The sequence below is a fragment of the Cervus canadensis genome, chromosome 10 (assembly GCF_019320065.1).
Source record: "Cervus canadensis isolate Bull #8, Minnesota chromosome 10, ASM1932006v1, whole genome shotgun sequence".
Taxonomy (NCBI): domain Eukaryota; kingdom Metazoa; phylum Chordata; class Mammalia; order Artiodactyla; family Cervidae; genus Cervus; species Cervus canadensis.
The window spans coordinates 61,907,674-61,932,711 of record NC_057395.1 but is presented as its reverse complement, the minus strand read 5'-3'; the positions used below and the strand labels follow the sequence as shown (position 1 = coordinate 61,932,711).

Sequence of the window (25,038 nt, the reverse complement as noted above, 5' to 3'; positions counted from 1 at the left end):
AAATATACATCTGTGTATATCATAATTAGCTATCAAAGTGTTCATTAAAATGTTGCTAAAAGGCTCACTGCATAAAAGGTTAACAGGCTGAGAAAAAAGATGGTGATCTTTCTACTGTCTTCCAAGAGAGGACATTAGAGCTACTACTGGAAAGGAAGGTTCAACACTCAACCTCAGCAATTCAGAAAATTAGCTGCAAAGGTATACCATTTCTCTTTGTTCATAGAAAGGACCTTTGCCACTGGAGAGCTGCCCTCTTTTGAAGCAACCCATAAATACAATACATTACCACGCTTTTGGCCACTCTGATACTCCCTCGGGCTGTTTTACAGTTTCTTCAATGAAAGTATGTGATCACATTTTCTGAAATAACACATATTCACCCCTAAACAGTCAAGTATGGAGGTCAAAAGGGCTCAATTTAGTTACACATACAGATACACATAAAATTCTACAGTGTGTATCTTGAAATCTGAATGATAGTCTAGATTTAAATCTGTTGCACTTCAAAGACAGTACCTTTATCTAAGGCTGTTTAACTGTGAGATAAAATTTCAGAAATTAAGGGAAAAAGATACCAAACTTCATATCATAAATTCTTGCTCAAATTATTCCAGTTGCCAGTTACTTAACTTCAAATGTTTTGGGACCATAAATAATTAAACTTTTTAAAATTGAGGGTTTAGGGCTAAATTTGATAAGTTACAGGGTTTGGGGAAATTCAGCTTTAGTAGATAGTACCAAAAAACGTTCTTTTTTTTTCCCCCCAAAAAATGTTCTTATAAACAATTTATTGTTCAAGTTGCTCCACATATACTCTCACCAAGACCTAATGCTCTTATTTCATTCATAACATTCTTGTGGGTGTACACAGTACTACATTGGTTTTAGTTCCTTTTTGACTAATAAGGCTGAGCAACTTATTATATATTTATTATTTATATTTATTGTCTAAATAAATATATATTTAGCAAATTGGAAAGGATTGTTATGGACCAAATTATATCCCCCTCTCAAATTCCTATGTTGAAGTTCTGACCCCCAGAGTACCTTAGAACATGACTGTATTTGGAGACAGGGCCCTTAAAGGTTAAGTGAGGTCATGACCTAGGTGGTAATCCAATATGACTACTGTACTTCTAAGAAGAGGAGGAAGAAGCATCAAGGATGCACATGCACAAGGAAAGGCTATGAGAGGACGGAGCAAGAAGGCAGCTCTCTTCAAGACAGAGAGAGAGCCTCTGAAGAAACCAATCTGCTGACATCTTGGTCTTAGGCTTCTAACCTCCTGACCTGTGAAAAAATAAGTTTCTGTCGTTTAAATCACCCAGTCTTTGGAACTGTGTTAAAGCAGCCCTGCTAAACTAATAAAACAATCATTTTCTTTTGTAAAAAAAACCTTACCATGACACTCGTGGAGTAGTTCAATAATTTTATAAAATTTACTTTGAATCCTATGAATCAGTATCATAATTGAAGATTCATCCTTTTAGAGTCAAAGAAATTAAAATAGATACTTTTAAGTCAAAAATATGAAAACAAAATATTTATACTACTAAATTTCCAAGTACCTGAAAGAGTTATGTACTATTCTCTGAGGGAAAAAGAAACAACCAAATATATGTGTGTATGTTAATAGCCATTAAGAAAACGTTGAGTAGTATACATAGAAGACTTAATGACATTCATTTAGATCCAAACATCACTGTGAACCACAAACCCAAGTAACTAAGAGGTCTCACATGCTGTAGGAGTGAATGACACGGGCCTGGGTCCTCCGGGATTTATTGGTGGAAGGGGTGGCATGGTGGGAGGTGAGGATCTTGACTGTATCTTCACTTCCACAGGAGATCCAGGCATCGCTGGCACCCTTTTGTCAGCACCAACTGTAAAGAATAAAAGGAATGGAAGTCAGAATTTCCTGTAAGATAATAAAAATAGTGACAACAATCTGAAATATTACATTGGTACAAATGTAATTGGCATTTTTGCATTGTTGAAATTTGCTGTTTGATACATTCTTAAATAAGTGTAGTTATGTTATATGTACATATCTCTTTTTTTTTTTGCTAAGGACATCACTTGCCATTTATTTTATATTTACTTTAGAATAGGAAAATTATGTTAGACAAAAAGTGATTTTCTTATTTGAGTTCAAAATGGGTCATAAAGCAGCAGAGACAACTCATAACATCAACAATTCATTTGACCCAGGAAGTACTAATGAACACACAGTGCAGGAGTGGATCAAGTTTTGCAAAGGAGATGAGAGCCTTGAAGATGAGGAGTGCAGTGGCCAGCCATCAGAAGTTGACAACTGAGAGCAATCGGCGAAGCTGATCCTCTTACGACTACATGAGAAGTTGCCCAAGAACTCAACGTCGACCATTCTATGGTCATTTGGCATTTGAAGCAAATTGGAAAGGTGAAAAAGCTTGATAAGCAGGTTCCTCATGAGCTGACTACAAGTCCAAAAAAACTGTCATTTTTTGAAGTGTTGTGTTCTCTTATTTCACACAACAACAATGAACCATTTCTTGACTGGATTACGACATGTGACGAAAAGTGGATTTTATGTGACAGGTGATAAGCAGCTCAGTGGTTGGATGAGAAGCTCCAAAGCACTTCTCAAAGCCAAACTTGCACCAAAAAATGTCATGGTCACTGTTTGGTGGTCTGCTGCCCGTCTGATCCACTACAGCTTCCTGAATCCCAGCCAAACCATTACACCTAAGAAGTATGCTTAGCAAATCAATGAGATGCACTGAAAACTGCAATGCCTGCAGCCAACATTGGTCAACAGAAAAGGCCCAATTCTTCTCCACAAATTCCGACTGCATGTTGCACAACCAATGTTTCAAAAGTTGAATGAACTGGGATATAATGCTTTGCCTCATCCCCCACTGACCTCTGGCCGTCCAATTACCACTTCAAGCATCGACAACTTTTTGCAGGGAAAATGCTTTCACAATCAGCAGGAGGCAGAAAATGCTTTCCAAGAGTTGCTCGAATCCTGAAGCACCGATTTTTATGCTACAGGAGTAAACAAACTTCTTCCTCTTAGGCAAATATGTGTTGATTGTAATGGTTCCTATTTTGATTAACAAACATGTGTTTGAGCCCGGTTACAATAATTTAAAATTCATGTTCTGAATCTGTAATTACTTTTGTACCAACCTAATACCAACATATCTACCTAGAGGACTGAGAAGTTATGACAATGATTACTGAGTATAATAGGCTGAATGATGGCTGCCCAAAATATGTCCACCTCTTAATTCCTTGAACTGTGAATGTTTCCTTATTTGGAAAAAAAGGTCCTTGAAGATGTAATTAAGGATCTTAAGGGAAGGAGATTATCCTGGATTATCTGAGTAGTTTCTAAATCCAATATGATGTCCTTATAAGAGGATGATGTAAGAGGAGGGAAAACACAGACAGAGGGAAGTCTACCTGAAGACAGACCTAGGCCCACAGAGAGAACACCATGTGACAATGGAGGCAGAGACTGGAACAGTGCCATCTGCAAGCTAAAGAATGCCAAGAACTGTCCGTAACTACCTGAAATTAGAAGACAAGGATAAAAAAGATTCTTTCTCTGAGGCCAAGAATGAATCAATTCTGCTGGTACCTTGATTTTGGACATCTGGCCTCTTGAACTGTGAGAGAATAGTATTGTTTTAAGTCACTCAGTTTGTGGGACTTTGCTATGGCAATCCTAGGAATCTAAGGCAAGGCAGCAAGGTCAAGGGATTATGTGACACAAAGGTTAACAGTGAGAACAGTGGCTGGGAAAGAAAGAAACCAGGTTAAGAATTCAGCTTATCTCAACTGCATTCTTTCCTGACTTCTTATAAATTAATCAAAGTAGTGGGGGGTGGGTAGCTAATACGGGACTATCCAGACAAGTGAACATCAACTGCATGGCATGGAAACAGAATCACAGCTGGCTGTATATAAATTACTATGGATGATGAAATACATGTTTACGTATAACTACTCTAAGTAAGAAAAAAGAGTGGAGACAACATCTCTGATACCAGGCATGTCATTTATGATGAGTGTCCAAAAAATAAAATAAAAGTAGAGGTGACCCTAAACACAGGTTACTTCATCCACAAGGACAAATTATAGCTTTTTGATAATACTCGATGGCAACAAATCCCAGAAAATCAGATTGGGTAGATTAAACTTGACATTAGAATTAGGTCTGAGCTAATATGAATAGGACTTGAACAGTAACGTTCTAATACCTTCAGAGAGTTATTTTTCCCATTAAAGGAAGCTTGTTACCTACTTGGTTAAAAATAGGGTTAGGGCTACCAGAATAACCTTTAAGTTGAGCTATGTTCCTCTCAGCAATTCCAAGTTTTTCACTTAAGTACCATGCACTTATTCTCTAATAACTGCTAAATTCAAAATACAAGAAATAGAGAAATGAGAATGTTACATCAAAGTTTTCCTTCACTGAGATCATAGCTATAAACACAATACATCTAAAAGCATTCATGACACTGGCAAAAAGGGCACTTTCTCATGAAGAAAATATCCCCCAAAAGAATTTTTCTACTTTAGTTTGCAGTGGCCACATTTTGGGGAGAGAGAAAATGAATACGTAAAGCCAATCAGGGTAGCAATCCCAAGTTACAAATCCCCTGACAAAAATGTGCAGCTCTCTGAGAGCCATGTGGGCAATACTCTGCCAACCCTTCCATCTCTCTGTCCGGGACATTTTCACTATAAAATTGATGGTCGTCCTGTCTGATTAGTGGACTAATTAGCTATCACGTTTGCCTTTTTCTTCTTGACAGTGTTTTCTCAATGCCCTTCAGAGCGCAGCTGACATGCTTCCAGCTCTTCCATCTGGGCCCAGCTTCTGGAGGGTGAGGGGAGAAAAGAAGGAAGGAGCTGACAGTTGTCTCGCACTGTTACGTGTTGTGTACAATGTGCAACAACCTAGAGGGAGCCTTTCTTCAGACCACCTGCCTTTACAGCAAGGGCGCCAAAGGCCCGAGGAGGGCTCAGCAGTGAGATGTGTTTTAGCACTAAGCACTTGGCAGAATGAAAAACTCAGGGCAGCCCAACTAAAGAACACTGAATTATAGACCAACTGAAAGCTTAGAAAATGGGAAAAACTCAAACTCCAGAGTGTCATTTATAGGTTAAAACTACCTGTCCTTTATTCACATTACTACTCACAAACCTGCAACACTAGTGATATGCCTCAGGTTTCAGGCAACAACACTGTCTAGCAGGAAGAGTATGGGTACAGAAATGGAAAGGTTTGGTGTGAACCATCATTCTAACAGCCTGCATGAATTTTATTAAATCACTTCACTTTTCTGGGCCTCATCCTGTTGTAAGGATTAGAGATAATGCTAGTGGTTGGATATAAAAAGGGTACTTTAAGAAAGAATACTAATGATGATTAGAAAACATGAAGACTAGTGCCTGATTTTATCACTTAACTTGCCTTGTGACTATGACCAATATTGACATTTGTTCTCACAGAAAATGAGTATACGATCAACAGTCCATGCGACCTCAGTGATATTGTATGGAAAAAATCTAAGAATTAACAGTTGCAAAAGTAACAAGTATAATGTAAGATGATGGTGTGTTGGAAGCTGGGCAGCAAGACTGCACTTGATAACATGAGAGCCTATCCTGGTTCATAATCTGATAAATCCAGCAGTTGTTCAGATGGTGGATAAGGAGTATATTCCAAAGTAGGCATTTAAACACTCTGCTTGGTGGCCAATCACTTTTAGAGTGACATCATTTCTGAATTTTTTTTAAACTGATGTTTTATAAAACATCTAGCTAGATCCCTTGAAAGAAGCAACCATATTTTGAGCTCTTTTCAATTCCAGAAAAACTTAAAAGTTCAAACAGAAGAAATTCTATTTTTTAAACTGTCTTGAGTCCATAAACACCACTACCTGAACCATTAAAGAGACAAAGTATTCAGTCCTAGAAAATTAAATTAACCCTTAGTTTTATCAGAAAGGTTCAACTAGATCTTAAACACAGATTCTAAAGTTCAATGTAATTATTCAGTCACTCTATGAGTTTGTGCTTTGATTATTGAAAATATCTGAATATATTGGAAATGTGATTGCATGAATTTGCAAAACCACTGATGCTTCACCACCTAACAACATAAAGCCAAACAACTTGAGCTAAAGAAGAAGGACAAACACGGGAAAATATGTCTGGGTAATGATTTTACCCCTCCATTGTGAAAGATGCTACAAAAACAGAAAAATGACAAAAGAGAACAAATAATAAACGGTTCTCTGTGTGCGGGTACTGTGATATATCCCCCCCTCACATAAGGAGTTGAAGAATCAAACATGAAACTAAAGGGCAGAATTATTCTGTAGCTTTAAGAGAAAGTAATGCTAAACACAAACATAAACATCCTGTGTAACTAAGTCCTACTTGGGAAGAATCTTGTATGATAAACTGCCCACAAATGAGGGCATTTACAAGTCATTATAAACTGCTTTTCCATTAGTGTTTTTTTTTAATTACAGTTTTTAAAAAATTACTTTGAGGTTGACGAAGAAGCAATAAATACGAGAAGTATATATAAGAGAGAAGACAAATGCAACTATGTGAGGGGAAGGAGTGCCCACAAACAACTGGAAAGAGGTGGAAATCCCAGAGCTGCAAAGGGGAATGAAATTTAGGTGAAAGAAGGCGAGCTTGATGTGAAGGATGCTCTGTCACTTACTTGCTGTGTGACTATGGTTTCTGTGACATATCCCCTCCCAATAACCTTGTTAATGATCTTACTTGACCACTGAGATGTTTATCTATGCTAAGTTCTGGAGAAGTTCTGGAGAGTAGAAGCTATGGTCAAGTGCTCCTGATTATCATCTCTAAGAAAAATAAGCTGAATATAGATCTTACTATACTATAGTTATACTTTCTTACTATAAAGAAAGCTGAGCGCCAAAGAATTAATGCTTTTGAACTGTGGTGTTGGAGAAAACTCTTGAGAGTCCCTTGGACTGCAAGGAGATCCAACCAGTTCATCCTAAAGGAGATCAGTCCTGGGTGTTCATTGGAAGGACTGATGCTGAAGCTGAAACTCCAATACTTTGGCCACCTCGTGCGAAGAGTTGACTCATTTGAAAAGACCCTGATGCTAGGAATGATTGAAGGCGGGAGAAGGGGACAACAGAGGATGAGATGGTTGGATGCCATCACCGACTCAATGGATATGAGTTTGAGTAAACTCATGATATTGGTGATGGACAGGGAGGCCTGGCATGCTGTAGTCCATGGAGTCACAAAGAGTTGGACACAACTGAGTGACTGAACTGAACTAAACTGAACTGATAGATCTTTCGGATGAATAGCACAGGAATACTGATCATTCCAAACAGGGTGAACCAAGGAAGTCATTACCAGTTCTTTAAAACAAATCAGATTCCTAACTAAGAAACAACTGTCATAGTTTAAACAGAACTATTTGGGGGAGGGCGGGAGGTGGGCAGAGGTTAGGTAGATAATTTTCTTTTTTGTATGTATAAGCATAAATTTATATGGTTCAAAAATTAATATATGATATAAAAAGAAATACTCCCTGCTCCTGTCCCTATATACCCCACACCTCATCCAAAACTACCTAAATCTGTTTCTTGTATATCCACCCATTCTTTCTCTCTACAAATGAGATAATCCCCAAACATATAAGAGCCTAACCTAATGAGTATGATCTGTAGTTAACTGCTTGCAGACATGAATACATGAGCACATGCAAGAACAGAACCTCCTGTCTCATAGATTTATAAGCCACTAAGTTTTAACATGGTTTGTTGTAGCAATAAACCAATAGGCAACTGATCTATACCACATACAAACTGTATTGCTCCTTGTTTTTTTGTTTCATTTTATAATTTAACAGTATGTCCTGAAAGTTCTAATTCCACAACTTTTATTTTTAATAAACAAATGAATGATGGGTGGGGGAGGGATAAACTAGGAAATTGGGATTGACATATACACATTACTATATATAAATACATATAGTATATTTAAATACTTATAGTACATAGCCTAGTATAAATATACACCATATAACTAACAAGAACCTACTATATATAGCACAAGGAGCTCTACCCAATACTCTGTAATAACCTATATGGGAAGAGAATCTAAAAAAGACTGTATATAAGTATAGGTATAACTGATTCACTTTGCTGTACAACAGAAACACAACACTGTAAGTTAACTATACTGTAATAAAAATTTAAAAAAGTCAATTCATGACAGTTCATTGTGGGAGCACACCACAATTCTCTACTGATATGTAACTGAACTATTTGCAATCATTTGTAGCTGAATTTTGAGGTGCTCTAGTTTCTGTAATACCAACTGCCTTGTATTTGTAAGACTCTGGGAAAGAGAAAAAGAAGACAGGACCCTGAGTTACAGGAAAGACAAATATATTTAAATGTGTACAAAATACTAAGAAAATAAAGAAGTAGAAGCATTACTTAATTCATGAAGGCCAGGGAAGTCTTTACAAGTTTACTGGGAAGGCTACATGGGCTGTCCAGGCAGCACTTCTGGACAAAAAGCATGACGTGTATGGTCTGAATGCTGCCCCAAAAGTCAGTATCAGACCAAGGAAAAAATCAGGAAAAAGATTTTCTTGACCACTATTTCTCTTTAAAAATTGTCAAGCATAGGTAAATGTTCTAAATGTGTAACTATCAGGTAAGCAGCATTTCCAAAACTGAGTATTTTAATCTTTTAAAGATCATGGAAAGAACATCAAAATTACTGTTGCACTTATAGGCTTATAAGGCTTAAGGATAAGCATTTCCCATTCTTGTAGCTCTGCCACAAACCTGACAATGCATTCAACTTTCTAACAACATGCAGGCTTCATATGCAGCGATAGCCAGGAATAATTGTTTACAATGAGAGATAATTTATTATTCAACAAAAACAGAGGCATAAGTATTCAGGTAAAGAAACTACCATAAAGTATTTTACAAGGGACTTTGAAAACAGAACCCAACTGAAACAAAATAAATGCTTGACCATATACTAATGATAGGGATTGAAAAAAACAGACGTTTCCATTCCACATTCATAAATACATTGAAAATTTAATTTAACACATTTTCTACAGTCAGGGATCAGCAAACTTTCTGCAAAGGGCAAGACAGTAAATATTTTTGGCATTTTGGGCCATATGGTCTCTGTCACAACTATTCAACTCTGCTGTGGTGGCACAGTAGACAATATACAAAGAACTGGGCTGTGTTCCAATAAAACTTTATTTTCAAAACCAGGCAGTGGGCCACAGTTTACTGATCTCTACTATGGTTGATTAAAAACTGGAAAAATTCAAATGCCTAATTCTTAGTTTATTTTTTATTCCTATGCCTGTAAACCTTTCTGTAAAAAACCACATCCACCAAAGTGGTTCATCTGAATAACGTTTTATTTTCTAAAGCCTGGATGTAAAGAGACTTCTAGTATTGACAATGAAAGAAAGTAACAAATAAAAATTACTTTAAAACAGAAAAAAAATTATTTAAAGACAGAACACTAACAACATGAAGCTGAAGAGCCACAAAAAGGAGGCTAGTTATCTGATGTTCTTCCAAAATTCAGACAGACCTAAATGGAGAACCTCAAAGATGACCAGCATACCTATGAAGGACCACTTCCTTCATGACTATGCTTATTTCCTTCTTAGTCATCTCTCCTTTCTGTCTTCAACTAGTGCCATCTGACACCAGAAACAAATATAACCCAGAACATATAAATAACTCTAACAACTTGATGATAACAAACAACCCAATTTTAAGAATGCACAAAAAGATTTGAAGGAACAATTCTCAAAGAAGATATATAAATGGCTGGTGAGGACATAAAAAGGTGTAAGATATACTAGCCATCAAAGAAAGACAAATTGTAACATATCAACGAAAAGGAATGTACTACCATCCAACAACATGGACGAATACCAGAAGCATTAGGCTAAGTGAAAGATGCCAGACACACAACGAAACTATATACTGTAGTTTCCTATTTATATGAAACTTCAGACAAGACAGAATTAGTGACAAAAAACAGATCAGTGCCTGGTACTGATGGGAAGAAACTGACCACAGAAGGGCACATTAGGAGGCATGATCAATCTTTCTATGGTGATGGAAATATTCCATATCTTGATTATAACAATGTTAAAATAACTACATACAACAGCTAAAACTCAAATTTTTTACATTAAATGGGTTATTTTATTATGTATAAATTATCTCACAATAAAGCTAAGAAAATTAGCAAACCAAATCCAGTAATGTATTTTTTAAAAATTACAATCAAGCTGAGTTTATCTAAGAATGTAAGGATAATTTAATATTAGAAAGCCCAATAATTCACCACATTAACAGATTTTTGAAAAACACCTTAGAAAGAATGAAATAATGCAATTTTCAGTGACATGGATAGACCTAGAGATTGCCACAGTACTGAAATCAAAGACAAATATCATGATATCACTTATATGTGGAATCTAAAAAATGACACAAATGATCTTATTTACAAAATAGAAATAGTCACTGATGTAGAAAACAAGCTTATGGTATCCAAGGGGGAATGGGATAAACTGGGATATTGGAATTGACATATACACACTACTAAACATAAGACAGATGACTAATAAGAACCTACAGTATAGCACAGTGAACTCTATACTCTGTAATAACCTATATGGGAAAAGAATCTAAAGAAGAATGGATGTATAAATGTAACTGATTCACTCTGCTGCATAGAAGAAACTAACACAACTGTGTACATCAACTATACTCCAATAAAAATTAATTTTAAAAAATCCCCCTAAACCCACCTTAAGATCACTCTATAATTACACAAAAGCACTCAATAAAACCCAGTTCCATTTATAAATATGAATAAAACTAGAAATAGAAGATCAGTTCCTTAACTTGATACAGGGTCTCCTCTAAAAACCCATATACTTATTGGTGAAATATAAGCATCGCCTTTCAACTCTGAAAGAAAAAGATGTCCATTATCAATGCTTCTTTTCAATAGTTACTCAAGAGTTAAGCCATAGTAGGAATCCCCGGTGGCTCAGCAGTAAAGAATCCACTTGCAATGCAGGAGGCCACCTGCCATGCAGAAGTGGGTTCGATTCCTGGGTCAGGAAGATCCCTTGGAAAAGGAAATGGTAACCCACTCTAGCATTCTTGCCTGGGAAATCCCATGGATAGAGGAGCCTGGCAGCCTACAGTCCATGGGGTTGCAAGAGTCATACATGACTTAGTGACTAAAACACCACCACCACAAGTCATGGCAGCAGGACTGTTAGCCAACCATAACGGGTATAAGGATTGGAAAGAAAGAAATAAAATGATCCTTTTGCACACACAGGATAACTTTCTATGTCGACCCAAGAGACTCTACCACCCAGTATTAGAAAAAAACATGCAGGTTTAGCAAGGGTGCTAGATAAAAGCCTAATATTTTAAAAATTAATTGCATTCCTGGGCTTCCCTGGTGGCTCAGTGGTAAAGAATCCGCCTGCCAATGCAAGAGACACAGGTTTGATCCCTGGTCCTGGCAGATCCCACGTGCAACAGATCAACCAAGCCCATATGCCACAACTGTTGAGCTTGTGCTCTGGAGCCCGGGAATCACAACCACTGCGCCCACATGCTACAACTACGAAAAGCCAGTATGCCCTAGAACCTGTAGTCTGCAACAAGAGAAGCCTTTGCACTGTAACTAAGTGTAGCCCCTGCTCACTCCAACTAGAGAAAACTCTGTGCAGCAAAGATGACCCAGAATAGCCAAAAATAAATAAATAGCTTTAAAAATTACATTCCTATACACCAGCAAATAAACAGTAATTTCAGAAAGATAAGAATACACAACAAAAATTATAAACCACCTAGAAATAAACATAACTCAAGATACATAAAATCTTTATAAAGAATATAAGTAGACTGAAAGACATGAAAGGAGACAAATAATTGGAAAGATCTGTCATGCTTATGGATGAAAAACTCACTATCACTAATATTCTCTCTTCATTTTAATGAATAAGTTCAACATAAATCTTATTACATGCCAGCAAGACTTTTGGTATAACTTGATGAGCTATTACTAAAATTTACAAAATTTACATACATTAAATGTCCAGCAACAGAGAATAGACAATTGTGGCTTATTCATAAAAAACAGTGAAGACTGTTAAAATAAGTGAACTAATTAAAGCTCTGTGTATTGAAAAGCTAAATCCCCAAACAGTGTAGCCATACTTGCTAAAGAGTATGTTGTATGAAAAATAGGGACAGTAGGATACTTGTATAAAAACCATTTAAAATTTATGTGTGATAAGGGATTGATTTACATTTACATATGTATATGTGGTAAAGTACTTTTTTTTTTAGTAAAGTACTTTTTTAAGCAAGGGAATAATAAACATAAAATTCAAGATGACTACTGCAAAGGGAGGAAAGGAATGGAATCAGGTACAGTCACAAACTGTAGTTCTAACATTTCACTGCTTCAAAAGATCTGAAGCAAATTATAAGACAAAACATTAAAATCTGACAAACAGTGGGTACATGGGTATTTGTTATACTGTGTTTTTTTCCTATTTTGTAAACTTGAAATATGTCCTAAGAAAAGAAAGATCACTAGCTACAGTTGGGAAATGATGAGATCATAATACAGAAAGAGACTAACTTTCAAGGTTATTACAGTGGGAGACGATTGTGGCCTTGGACAGGAGCAGCAGCAGGAATGGAAAAATGGGGATAGATTTCAAAAATATTTAGAGTTACAATAAATAAGATTTGTTGATTGTTTAGACAAATATCACATGATAGCACTTATATGTGGAATCTAAAATATGACACAAATGAACTTATTTATGAAACAGAAACAGACTCACAGACACAGAGAACAGACTTGTGGTGGCTAAGAGGGAGGAAATAAGGGGGAAGGATGGACTGGGAGTTTGGCAAACTATTGTACAGAGAATGGATAAACAACAAGGTCCTACTGTATAGCACAGGGAACTATATTCAATATCCTGTAATAAGCCATGATGGAAAAGAATATGAAAAAATATGTATGTGTAAAACTGAATCATTCTGCTATATACCAGAAACTAACACAACACTATAAATCACCTATACTTCAATCAAAAATAAATTTAAAAACAGGATAGTAAAAAAAAAAAACAAAAAAACAGGATAGTGACTATTTATACACTAAATACTCGTTCATACTTTAATAGTTTACTCACATCCTCTTCTTCAAGTTACTAATCAGGTTCTTTGGATTAGTCATAAAGTCAAACATTTATAGCATGTTTACAAGCTCCTCACTCTCACCATTTCCCACATTCTGCAATTTGTCTATACTGTTTCATAGAACATTCTACTTTGCATTTCTCTGGTGATATTTTCAACTCCCAGTTCTGGACAGCCAGGGTCAGTCACCTATGTTCATCTTCTATTTACTAAAGCCTTTTTAGGGCAAATCCATTCTCAGGGAAAATATGAATAAGACAACAAAGGAGGGCAGAAAAAAGAACACGGTAAGAAAGGTGTTACTTCCCTACATTGGAATATTTTTTAAAAAAGTGTATGCATGCATGTTAAGCCACTTCAGTTTTGTCTGGCTCTTTGCGACCCTAAAAAGAGTGTATAGCTGATTTTTATGGAACTGTTCTTTCTGGCAAGTTAGTTTGGCTGTCATAACAAAGTATCACAGACTGGGTAGCTTTAACAACAGAGACTATTCTCACAATTCAGGAAGCCAGAAGTTTGAGGTTTTGTCAGGGTTTTTTTTCCTGAAGACTCCCTCCTTTGTATCTCTCTTCTCCATGTGTCTTCACATGGTCTTTCTAAAGACATCTGTGCTTCCGAATTCCCTTTTAAGGAGAGCAGTCATATTGGATTAGGGTCAAACTTAATAGTCTCATTTTAACTCAATTACCTCCTTAAAGACCTTACCTCCAAGTTCAGTCACATTCTGAAGTACTCGGGGTCTGGACTCCAACAAATACATTTTTACGGTTCAGCCCTTTAAAAGTGGAGGAGGTTGAGCAACTTTTCCTGAACTGAATTTTAGTGTTCTCTCATTCATTCATTTGAAAATACGTGAGTATCTATCCACAAAGTATCCTACTGCTGAGGACAGAGCTCAAGGAAAAATTTTGATATTTTTAGCTTGTGCAACTGGAAGAATGGAGTCGCTATTTTCTGAGAAGGAGGAAAATGTTAAACGAAGATGGGGTGGGAGGTATAGTTTGAGATCATAACTAACTTAGACATGCCTAGTAGATATTCAGATGGGGATGCTGGATAGGCAGGTGGATATAAAAGTCTGAAGATGAGGTGGGAAAGTGTGAGCTCGTGATTAAATGTTGTCAATTGATGATACACAGATGCTATTTAAAGCTTGAAATGATAGAGTGAGTGAGTAAAGAACAAAGGTTCAAGGACTGACTTTTAGGTATTCTAATTTGGGGGATCATGCCAGAAGAGAAGAAACTAAAAAAGGAGACAGAAAATGAGCAGCACTGTGTTTTCATTTTGCAGAACACCTTCAACTTCTACAGAGCTCCCTGTTGATTATATGTCAATGAAAATGAAAAGAAAATTAAGAAAAAAAAAAAAGAGAAAATGGGCAGCCAGGGAAAAGGGGAAAAAAACAGAAGACAAGTAAAGACTATAATCTTCCAAACTGTAGACACTGTGAGTTTCAAAATTAAATATACAAATACTCATGTAGGAATACATTCTTTTAATAAACAAAAGGGACCTAACCAAACTTAAAAACTCTTGCATAGCAAAGGAAAACTTAAGCAAACTGAAAAGACAATCAAAGAATGGGAGAAAATATTTGCAAACAATGCAACTGATAAGGGATTAATTTCAAAAATATACAGACAGTTCATACAATCTGACAATAAAAGAACAACTTAATTGAAAAATGGGCAGAAGACCTACAGAGACATTTCTCCAAAGAAGAAATACAGATAGCCAATAGGCACATGAAAAGATGCTCAACTAATTATTAGAGAAATGCAAGTCACAACTACAATGAGGCACCACCTCACTCCAGAGAGCCCTCATTAAGAAAGTCTACAAATAACAAATGCTGGAGAGGGTGTACAGAAAAGGGAATCCTACACTGTTAGTGGGAATATAAGTTGAAATGTAAGCTGCTGGTGGAAAAACAGTACGGAGCTTCCTCAGAAAACTAAAAGCAGAATTACCATATGATACAGCAATCCCATTCCTGGGAATATATCCAAACGAAACTATAATTCAAAAAGATTCATGCACCTCTATGTCCATTGAAGCACTGTTCACAATAGCCAAGAAAAGGAAACAACCTAAACCTTCACTGACAGATGAATGGATAAAGAAGATGTGGTATACATATACAATGGAATACTACTCAGCCATAAAAAAGAACCAAATAACGCCATTCGCAGCAACATGGATGCAACTAGAGACTATCATACTAAAGTGAAGTAAGTGAGAAAGAGAAAGACAAGTACTATACAAGATCACTTAAATGTGGAATCCAAGAAACAGAAATTCGGACATAACGAATAGACTGGTGGTTGCCGAGAGAGAGGGGTGTGAGAGAGGTTTGGATCAGGAGTTTGGGATTAGCAGATACAAACTGGTATAGAATAGGTAAACAATCAGGTCCTACTATATAGCACAGGAAGTTACAGCCAATATCCTGTGATAAATCATAATGGGAAAGAATATGAAAAAGAAGGTATATCAACATGCAACTTGGCTGTAGAGCAGTAATACATTATAATTCAAATATACTTAAATACAAAATAAATTTAAAAAAGAAAATACCTTTCAAAACCAAGTATTTTAAAACTTCGCCTTTTGTCAAACCATCAACAAACAAGAAAAAATTACAAAGAAGCCTAGAACAAATATATTATTTGTAGCAAAGGATACAAAGGCATTTAAGAGACTGTACACAAATCTCATTCCAAAACTTAACTGGAACAAGTCAAGCACAATGTCCAGTGCTTTAGGCCAGATCAAAAAGTAAATATATAATCGTCCTTCCTCTCCAAAATTAAGACTCTTAGTTGAATCAGAATATATAACAAAGACCAAACGGCTAGTTTGCAGCAAAGGTAAGAAGAAAAGGACAGTCTCACAAACGGATCAAATTCCAAACCAGCTGAAGATTTAAGTCTTTATAGAATCAAAAGCAGGCTACTGTAGCCCAAAGAAGACTGGGCATGAAACTACAAGATGTGACTTTGAATCCTAATTATTCTGCCAGTTTATCAACTGTGGGACCTTGTACAGTTCACTCCAGAGTCGTTTTCCTCATCTGTAACATGGGAGGGAGGTGTTGAAAAGCCAAAGAAGTAATAACTAAGAAAGTGCTCTGTTACACGACTCATGTATAAGATATCATTAGACAGCTATCCATCAGGAATGTATTAACAATCATTATACCACTGCATGTTGAAAGTAACTGAAAGGTCTCTTCCAATGCCAATGATTTAAAAAATTTAAGGATATGTTGTAACTGCCTGCCAACATCAAAACTGTGTTGGTAAAAAAAAAAACAAAAAACAAAAAAACTGTGTTGGTAACCTTAATGCAAGTTAAAAGTAGCAGCAACACAGCTGACTTGATAATGTAAATAGGGAAAAGTGAAATATGGATTGTTGCTTCTCAGCTTCAACAAATGTTTATTTGGAATAATAAAGTTATCTATTCCAACGGCACACCATCTGTTTCAAGTCTCCACCAAGTTAATATTTTTCACATCAACAGAATGACTTAAATTACATTTGATCAGCATTGTGCCTTGAGGTGAATGTTACCTCTATTATATACAATCTAAACCTCAACCTCTGAAGCTGGAATCAAGATTGCTTGGGAGAAATTTTAATAACCTCAGATATGCAGATGACACTACCCTAACAGAAGAAAGCAAAGAGGAACTAAAGAGCATTTTGATGAAGGTGAAATAGGACAGTGAAAAGGCTGGCTTAAAAGTCAATATTCAAAAAAACTAAGATCATGGCATCCAGTCCCATCACTTCATGGCAAACAGATGGGGAAAAAATGGAAAAAGTGACAGACTTTACTTTTCTGGGCTCCAAAATCACTATGGACAGTGACTGCAGCCATGAAATTAAAAGACACTCTCTCCTTGGAAGAAAAGCTATGACAAATCTAGACAGCATATTAAAAAGCAGAGACATCACTTTGCCAACAAAGGTCCATCTAATCAAAGCTCTGGTTTTTCCAGTAATCATGTACGGATGTGAGAGTTGGACCATAAAGAAAGCTAAGTGCTGAGGAAATGATGCTTTCGAATTGGCTAAGTCAAAGATCTCTCTTGGTAAATGTCACATTGCACTTGCAAGTATATGGGTTATGTTCAAATATATTTTGATATTAATTTCTAACACAATCCCTCAGTGATATGAGAACAGACACTGAATGATTTTAATACCTTTAGACCATGAAATTTTTGCACCTTGTTTTGTGTCCCTGGGTATGTTACAGTGTCTCCGAGTTTATAGTCTATGAGAACTTGAAAAGAACTTGTGTCCTACTGTTGCATGAAAATTGTATAAATCTTAATTATGCTAAATTGGTTCATAGTGCTCTTGAGGTCTACTATATCCTTCTACTTCTCTGTATACTCATTCTATTAATTTTTGAGAGTTTGATATTGAAGCTCCAACTAAAAATCTTAATTTATCTACTTAAAAAAATAATTGTAATATATAGTGGAACTACATGTAACATTGTTCTGTACTTTCTAAGTCTCCTGTAAATATGTTACCATACTCTCATAATTTAAAAAAGAAAAAATGAAAATAAAAAAAGAAATTTAATTTTTTTTCAATGAAGTTACTAGAAAATTTTACATTATGTGCCCCTTACTATAAGCCTACATGGTGTGTATTATATTTCAACTGGACAGCTCTGATGTAGAAATATGACACAGCAAGAAAAAAAAAACATGGTCTCTGGATTCAAACAGATTCATATTCAAACTGAGGTTCTGCTACTTTTATAACTCTTTAATAGTAGGAATAGTTCCTCCTGAAAAGTCTCAGTTTCCTTGTTCATAAAATGCTGTCAATACTGTCCAGCTGCGAGGGCTGCTGTTCACAAGCAAATGAAATAAAAATCGAAAAATCTAGCACAAACCGCATGCCACAAAAAGAAACTCAATTAGAGAGAAATCTGGACAATAATGACCTAGCACTGTTTGGGCTGATCAATTAAGGGCAGGATAATTTTGGGAATTCCCTGGTTCAGTCCCTGGTTGGAGAACTACAATTCTGGCCCACAAGCCATCATGGCCAAAAAAAAAAACAGTTTTGATTTATTGTTCCTTTTTAGTTCCTTTAAGCTCCAAATAAAGAGAATTTATACTAACTGATCATTTTATGGGCCTAAATTTTAAAAAATGTAGTAAGATATACATGTAAACGATGTTTTATTTTAACGCATCTGGCAGAAACAGAATCAAGACTAATAGCCCCACAATGGATAAAGACTAAACGGGGTGTTTCCTCAGCCTCCTTGTGATCTTTGTGTCTGAGCATTTGACTTCTATCCCAGAAGTTCTATATCAGATTTATTCACTTGTGTGTTTCCCACAGACCCAAACTGTCCTCTGTTTGTCTTCACCATCATTAAGTTTCAGCTCTAATTAAAGCCATACATTATGCATTTACACCCTTTAAGTTTCTATCAACAACAAACTTGCTTTTTATTTGTTTCTATTAGAAATAGGTCTTCAGTTTAATCGAACACTTTTTTTATGTGGGGAAGGGATCTATTTATAGAATTTTTTTTTTCTCCTTGAAGGCCTTAATGTCAAACCATCCCTACATGATGGAATCACTTTGCTTGATTAGGGTGTACTGTTATTACTCTTAAATACAGCATTGTTCTTTATAATAAACTGAGGAATAAAGAAAAAGATCATGCAGTATAAGCCTTTCAAACAGGCCAGAAAAAAAGGAACAATAAAGAAATATGAGCTGAATGACAATGGTAATTTTTAAAAAATATGTGTATATCTGTTTATTCACACCGAGATTTCTATTGAAATTACAGACAACACTCCCTTTCAATGGGAAAAAATGGTTCACTCTAAATTCCTAACTTCATCACTATAAAAATTTCTAGTGTAATTTAACCTACATGAATGAAACAATGTTTGGAACAAATGGTCCAGATGTGAGCATCTGCCTCTCATTTGCCTTGGGATACAAATGTTAAGATTAATGGTTTTTAATGCCAAAACAGCCCAGACATAACAAGTTAAAATGAAATACATGTAAAACAATTCAACTTTAGGTCTTGGAAACATCTAAGATGTCTTCCACACAAGTTCCACTTAAGAGAATGTAATTAAAACTAATTCCAGTCAACAAAGGCAAACAGTATTAATCACAGTTTAGTAGTGAAGTTTAGACTTGCTGCTGCTGCTGCTAAGTCGCTGCAGTCGTGTCCGACTCTGTGAGACCCCACAGACGGCAGCCCACCAGGCTCCCCCGTCCCTGGGATTCTCCAGGCAAGAACACTGGAGTGGGTTGCCATTTCCTTCTCCAGTGCACGCAAGTGAAAAGTGAAAGTGAAGTCACTCAGTCGTGTCCAACTCTTAGCGACCCCATGGACTGAAGCCTGCCAGGCTCCTCTGTCCATGGGATTTTCCAGGCGAAAGAGTGCTGGAGTGGGGTGCCATTGCCTTCTCTGGAAGTTTAGACTTAGGTAGAGACAATTCTATGAGACTATCCCATATACTTTTAGGAAGCTAGTAATTAAGTACACAGCTTCCAAACTGAGATAGTCCTAAATTTCTGTGCTCTAATTATGAATATTCTAAGAAAAAGAAAACTTTAAAGAGTCAAAATACATACCATTGTGGGGACAGGACAGGACTCTGTGGGGACTTTTTCCTGACTCAGAGCATCTTTTCTCTTTCTCCTTCTCTATATCAGTCCTTATGGCAAAGTACTTTTGATTTTAGAAACTCTTGACTAAGAAGAATCTTAAGATTTTATCAATTTTGAATCCATGCCCTATGCAAGGATCTGCTGTAAGATATGAATGACTTTCATGAGTTCAGTGTCTACTTAAAACCTTCAGAGAAAGATATGATGAGCATTTTTCATTGTTTTGGGCAAAGAACCAATACCAATAGGAACCACAGTTTACTCTAAAAATATGGATTAAAATAATAATAATTAATTGCAGTGTTGATAGGATTACATGAGCATATACCTGCAGTCTGTCTGCACATGGTAAAGTAAAATACCCATTAATATCTACCTTTTTAGGGAAATGGCAAATAGTCAAATAAGAGTCTTACATGCAACGAAGAACAAAAGAATTAAATCTATATTTCATAATTAACCATGAAGAGTAATCATGCTTTTCTCTATTGTTAAGCTTTTCTTCTAAAGTTAACTTTCAATTTGCCATGGGCAAGGTTTTAATATCAATTTTACACATTTCATCAGTCAGTCAGTCCTCCATCATTCTGCCAAAGTATAAGAAAATGGATATTGAATTCTGGGAGAAAATTCTGATGTATTTCCAGCTCAAACTGTAAGGCTTTCTGGACTATCTATATGCTTGTTATCTTCCATTAGTTCCAGTATCTGATTAGTAAAGTACTAGAAAGAAAAAACACAGAAATAAACATATTTCCAAGTACCACTTCAGCTACTGGGGTTAAAAAATGATTTCTTTGCCAGAAAAATGTTCATACCATTTGACTGTGTGACCTCACTCCTGGGAATTTGTTCTTAAGAAAATAACTCAAGGGATAAAACAATCTATGCCACAGAGGAATGCTTAATTAAATGGTGGAACTGCATGTCAATGTGAATTATGAAGGCATCACAAATTATAAAGATCATTCAACACTTGGAACATGCATACAAAACAAAATTATGGAGGGGGAAGCCTCCTATAAACTTATATATGCGGTATGATTACAATTATTTATTTTAAAAATTGATACACATGGACACAGAATATGTAAAGGAGTATGAAAATGAAATAGAGGATATAGTGGGCATAGCAAGTAAAGACCAATTTCTTGAATTCTTTTAGAACACTGCTTATGAAATATTTTCATTTACTCTCCTCACTAGATTTTCTTTTCTACAGAGGAATCATAAGATACCCACTGAGTCGCCAAGCATTCCTAACATATTAAGTCTTCCTTTACACACAAGCAGTATGATCTAGTTACAGTGACCTAATTACTGAAACCAAAATTTTGACAAATACTTAGGGTCAGGGAACAATGGAACAGATTACCTGAAATAGGAAGCATGACAGGAAAACCAAGACTTCAAAGTCAGAAGCCCTAGATCCCAGTCCTTCTCCATATGAGCAGCACAGATGGGTAAAAATAGGTTCTTAATTCAGACCAACTGCCCTAGGTTATAATCCCAGTAATTTGGTTGTATGACCAAAAGCATGCCAGTTAACCTGTCAAAACTTCACTGTGAGTTTACAGGGTATCATTTTTCCGTACATAGTAACTGCTTCAACAAATAACCACACCTAAAAGAGTGGTTCACTGTCTATATAAAACAGACAATGAAGTCTGCCCTCTCTCCAACCTGTTTTGTCATCAGGAAACGAAGTTAGTAGTCCTGTTCTAAATTATAAACCATTTTACAAAAACACCAACATCGTCATCAATATCATCCACTATTACTGCTGTTACTAACTCTACTGTTCCTACCAAGAAGCCAGCTGAAGAAGCTGGCTACAGTTTACCTAACGGGTTGAGAAGAAATCTTCTAATCCAAAAATGATACTTACACACCTGTCCCCTCAAAAAAAAAAAAACCAAACCCTAAGACCAGAGTACATAATCAAGAAGGGGAAATAGAAAGTTCATAACTAAATGCATGGTATGGCTGGTGTAAGGGGGTGCAGCAAAGTGCTTATAGCATTTTTCACAGTTGTCCTCTGCGGGTGGAAATAAATGCATACTATAGCAGCACTCCCTGCAGAAAGAACACATCTGATGAAATGGTTTCAAAATGCATTGCTGGTAGAGACCTGGTCACCACCTAAATCCAAAGAAGGTGACTAAGGGCTTTAAATATATCCAATCAACATCTCTCTATGATTCATTATTTAAATTCAACAAACAATTCATTCTTAATTATATGTAATTTTATCTTTTTTTGGAAACAAGGTGATTTAAAAATATTTACTATGTTTTATGAAACATAAAATATGAAGACATTGTATAAACATACTCAACTCAAAAAGAAACATCCTAAAACCTTATCAAATATTGTATTCAAATTATTGATTTGTAAAAATAGTTCTTATACTTGACTTGGCTCAGCAGTAAAGAATTCGCCTGCAATGTAGAAGCCATGGGTTTGATCCCTGGGTTGGGAAGATCCAGGGGAGAACGAAGTGGTTATCCACTCAGTATTCTTACCTTGGCAATCCCATAGACAGAGAAGCCTGGTGGGCTACAGTCCATGGTGGGGGACAACACTTAGCAACTAAAACAACAACAAAATAGTTACCTCTCCCAAGATAACATTTACAAAATTAAGCCATATAGGCAGGCTGTCCAGACAAAGAAAATCAGACCCAGGCAAGATTTTGGAGCTTGTGGCTCTGACCCTGGGAAAAGCCCATTACCTTGTGGCTAGGACAACTTTATGGTAATGGCTAAACTGAAACAAATGAGTTCTCAAATTAGTACAATCATGTTCTTGTATAAAGGACTGGTAAATGGCAACAAGATTTCATGGAAATAATGATATGTGATAAAAACAATGCACATTATGAGTATACTTTTCTACTGAAATAATGACAATGTAGTAAGGCCTTAAGGTAAAGGAAAAGAGAATATATAATGTATTTATGGAAATAACATATAAAACGTAAATACAATTGTAGGCAAAAACTGGAAGAAAATATGGAAAGAACAGAACTTGTTTTTAATAAAAGGTAAGGTAGTACTGCCATTTTTAAAGCAAGAGGTTACAATAATGATTCATCTTATCCATCATTGCTAAAGGCTGCTGCTGCTGCTAAGTCACTTCAGTCGTGTCCGACTCTGTGCAACCCCATAGACAGCAGCCCACCAGGCTCCCCCGTCCCTGGGATTCTCCAGGCAAGAACACTGGAGTGGGTTGCCATTTCCTTCTCCAATGCATGAAAGTGAAAAATGAAAGTGAAGTCGCTCAGTTGTGTCCGACTCTTAGCAACCCTATGGACTGCAGCCTACCAGGCTCCTCCGTCCATGGGATTTTCCAGGCAAGAGTACTGGAGTGGGGTGTCATTGCCTTCTCCGGCTAACATGACCCAAGTACTGTACTAAGTGCTCAGAATACAAAAATTAAGCTGCAGTTCTAACCCAGAAAGAGTCCATGGTGTTCATGGATGACAAGAATCAAAGGAGGGAACCTCAAGTAGAAAGAGAGTGAGTGGTGGTTTAGTTGCCAAGTCGCGTCGGACTCTTTGCTACCCTTTGGACTATAGCCCACCAGGCTCCTCTGCCCAAAGGATTTTCCAGGCAAGAATACTGAATGGGTTGCCATTTCCTTCTCCAGGGGATCGTCCTGACCTAGGGATCAAACCTGGGTCTCCTGCACTGCAGGCAGATTCTTTACCGACTGAGCTACCAGGGAAGTCCAAGAGGGAGTGGGGATGCACACAAAAAGGAAGATTTAGCTGAATCTTATAAAAACAAATCATATTGTACTATCAGCTTAAGATCCTGTTTTGGCTCATGGTCACCACTGAGAATCAGCTAAAAATGAAGACTTCTGTCCACCAAATGAAGAGTATATTCACATATACTAATGCTTCTACAACCAAATCCAGTGGTGTCCACATATAGATCCCAAATTACAAGTGTCTCTTCTAGAGATTTCATTCAGCCTACCTTCCTAATACACATCTTAGTTCAATGGTTTGAAAATTTTAAGGCTAACTTCATTCAGTGTTTAAAAACAGGGAACAGATGGCTCACACAGCATAAACTCTCCCAAGAACTAATTTTTACCAATCACATGTGGTTAAAACCCAAATTTATACCTACAGATTAGTGAGCAAAAGAAACCCTCATAATGACTTGACAATTATTCAGTGTGACAGCTGTTTGTATCACTATCAAATGTGAGTTTTAAAACACAGGCTAACACCTCTGGTTCCTCTGGATTAAAACAAAACAAAACCAAAATTAAAAAAAAACAAAGAACCTGAAATACAATACCAATCACAGTATAAAACAAGTCTTTGTAAAGAGAATTTAGAAGGTGAAAAACACTACGTAACTACATAATAGACAAAGAAAATCGTAGTCATACATACCCACTCATTCCAATGTTCATGCTGTAAACCATGGCTTCAGGCCTTATTTTCATTAAAAAACAAAACAAAAACACTGCACTGTTATCTATGCTGGATACTGTTCTACCCAAATGGCAAAAAAGAAAAAAAAAAAAAAAAATCACTTCCTTAGGTGATGGTTTTGATGCTTCTATCAGCTGCTTGAAATAAAGAACATCAAAAAACTTCTGTTCACAGTCACACGGTCCCCAAATGCATAATTTGTCTTTTTTTTCCCCCTAGAAGAGGCCAGTCTCTGTCTCTTGTACAGTAAGCCCCTTGAAAATTGGGGCCCATGACTGTCTCAATTGCTGCTATATTCCCAGTTCCAAGTCCAGTACACACTTGCTTATTTAACTTTTCTTTTTTTTTCAGTTCTACCAGTTTATGCTACCAGCCCACCTCCCTCCACCCTCGTGCACACATGCTCAGTCATGTAACCCCACGGACTGCAGCCCGCCAGGCTCCTCTGTCCATGGACTTTTCCAGGCAAGAATACTGGAGTGGGTTGCCATTTCCTTCTCCATTATTTAACTTTTAAAAACCTGTTTAAGTCAACTCTTAGGCATTTGTTAGTGGGTTACAGAATTATTGAATTTTCCTA

At 36.5% G+C, this 25,038-nt stretch overlaps 1 protein-coding gene across 3 annotated transcripts in view; it reads right to left on the bottom strand.

Moving 5' to 3' along the window:
- Window positions 1–25,038, bottom strand: part of CBFA2T2 (CBFA2/RUNX1 partner transcriptional co-repressor 2) — a 141,312-nt gene that overhangs the window by 39,502 nt on the left and 76,772 nt on the right. For all 3 annotated transcript variants that reach the window (XM_043478908.1, XM_043478907.1, XM_043478906.1), the window contains exon 2: window positions 1,743–1,886. In XM_043478908.1, the coding sequence (XP_043334843.1) occupies window positions 1,743–1,860 (118 nt within the window). In that variant the 5' untranslated portion in view covers window positions 1,861–1,886. The remainder of the gene's footprint in view (window positions 1–1,742; window positions 1,887–25,038) is intronic.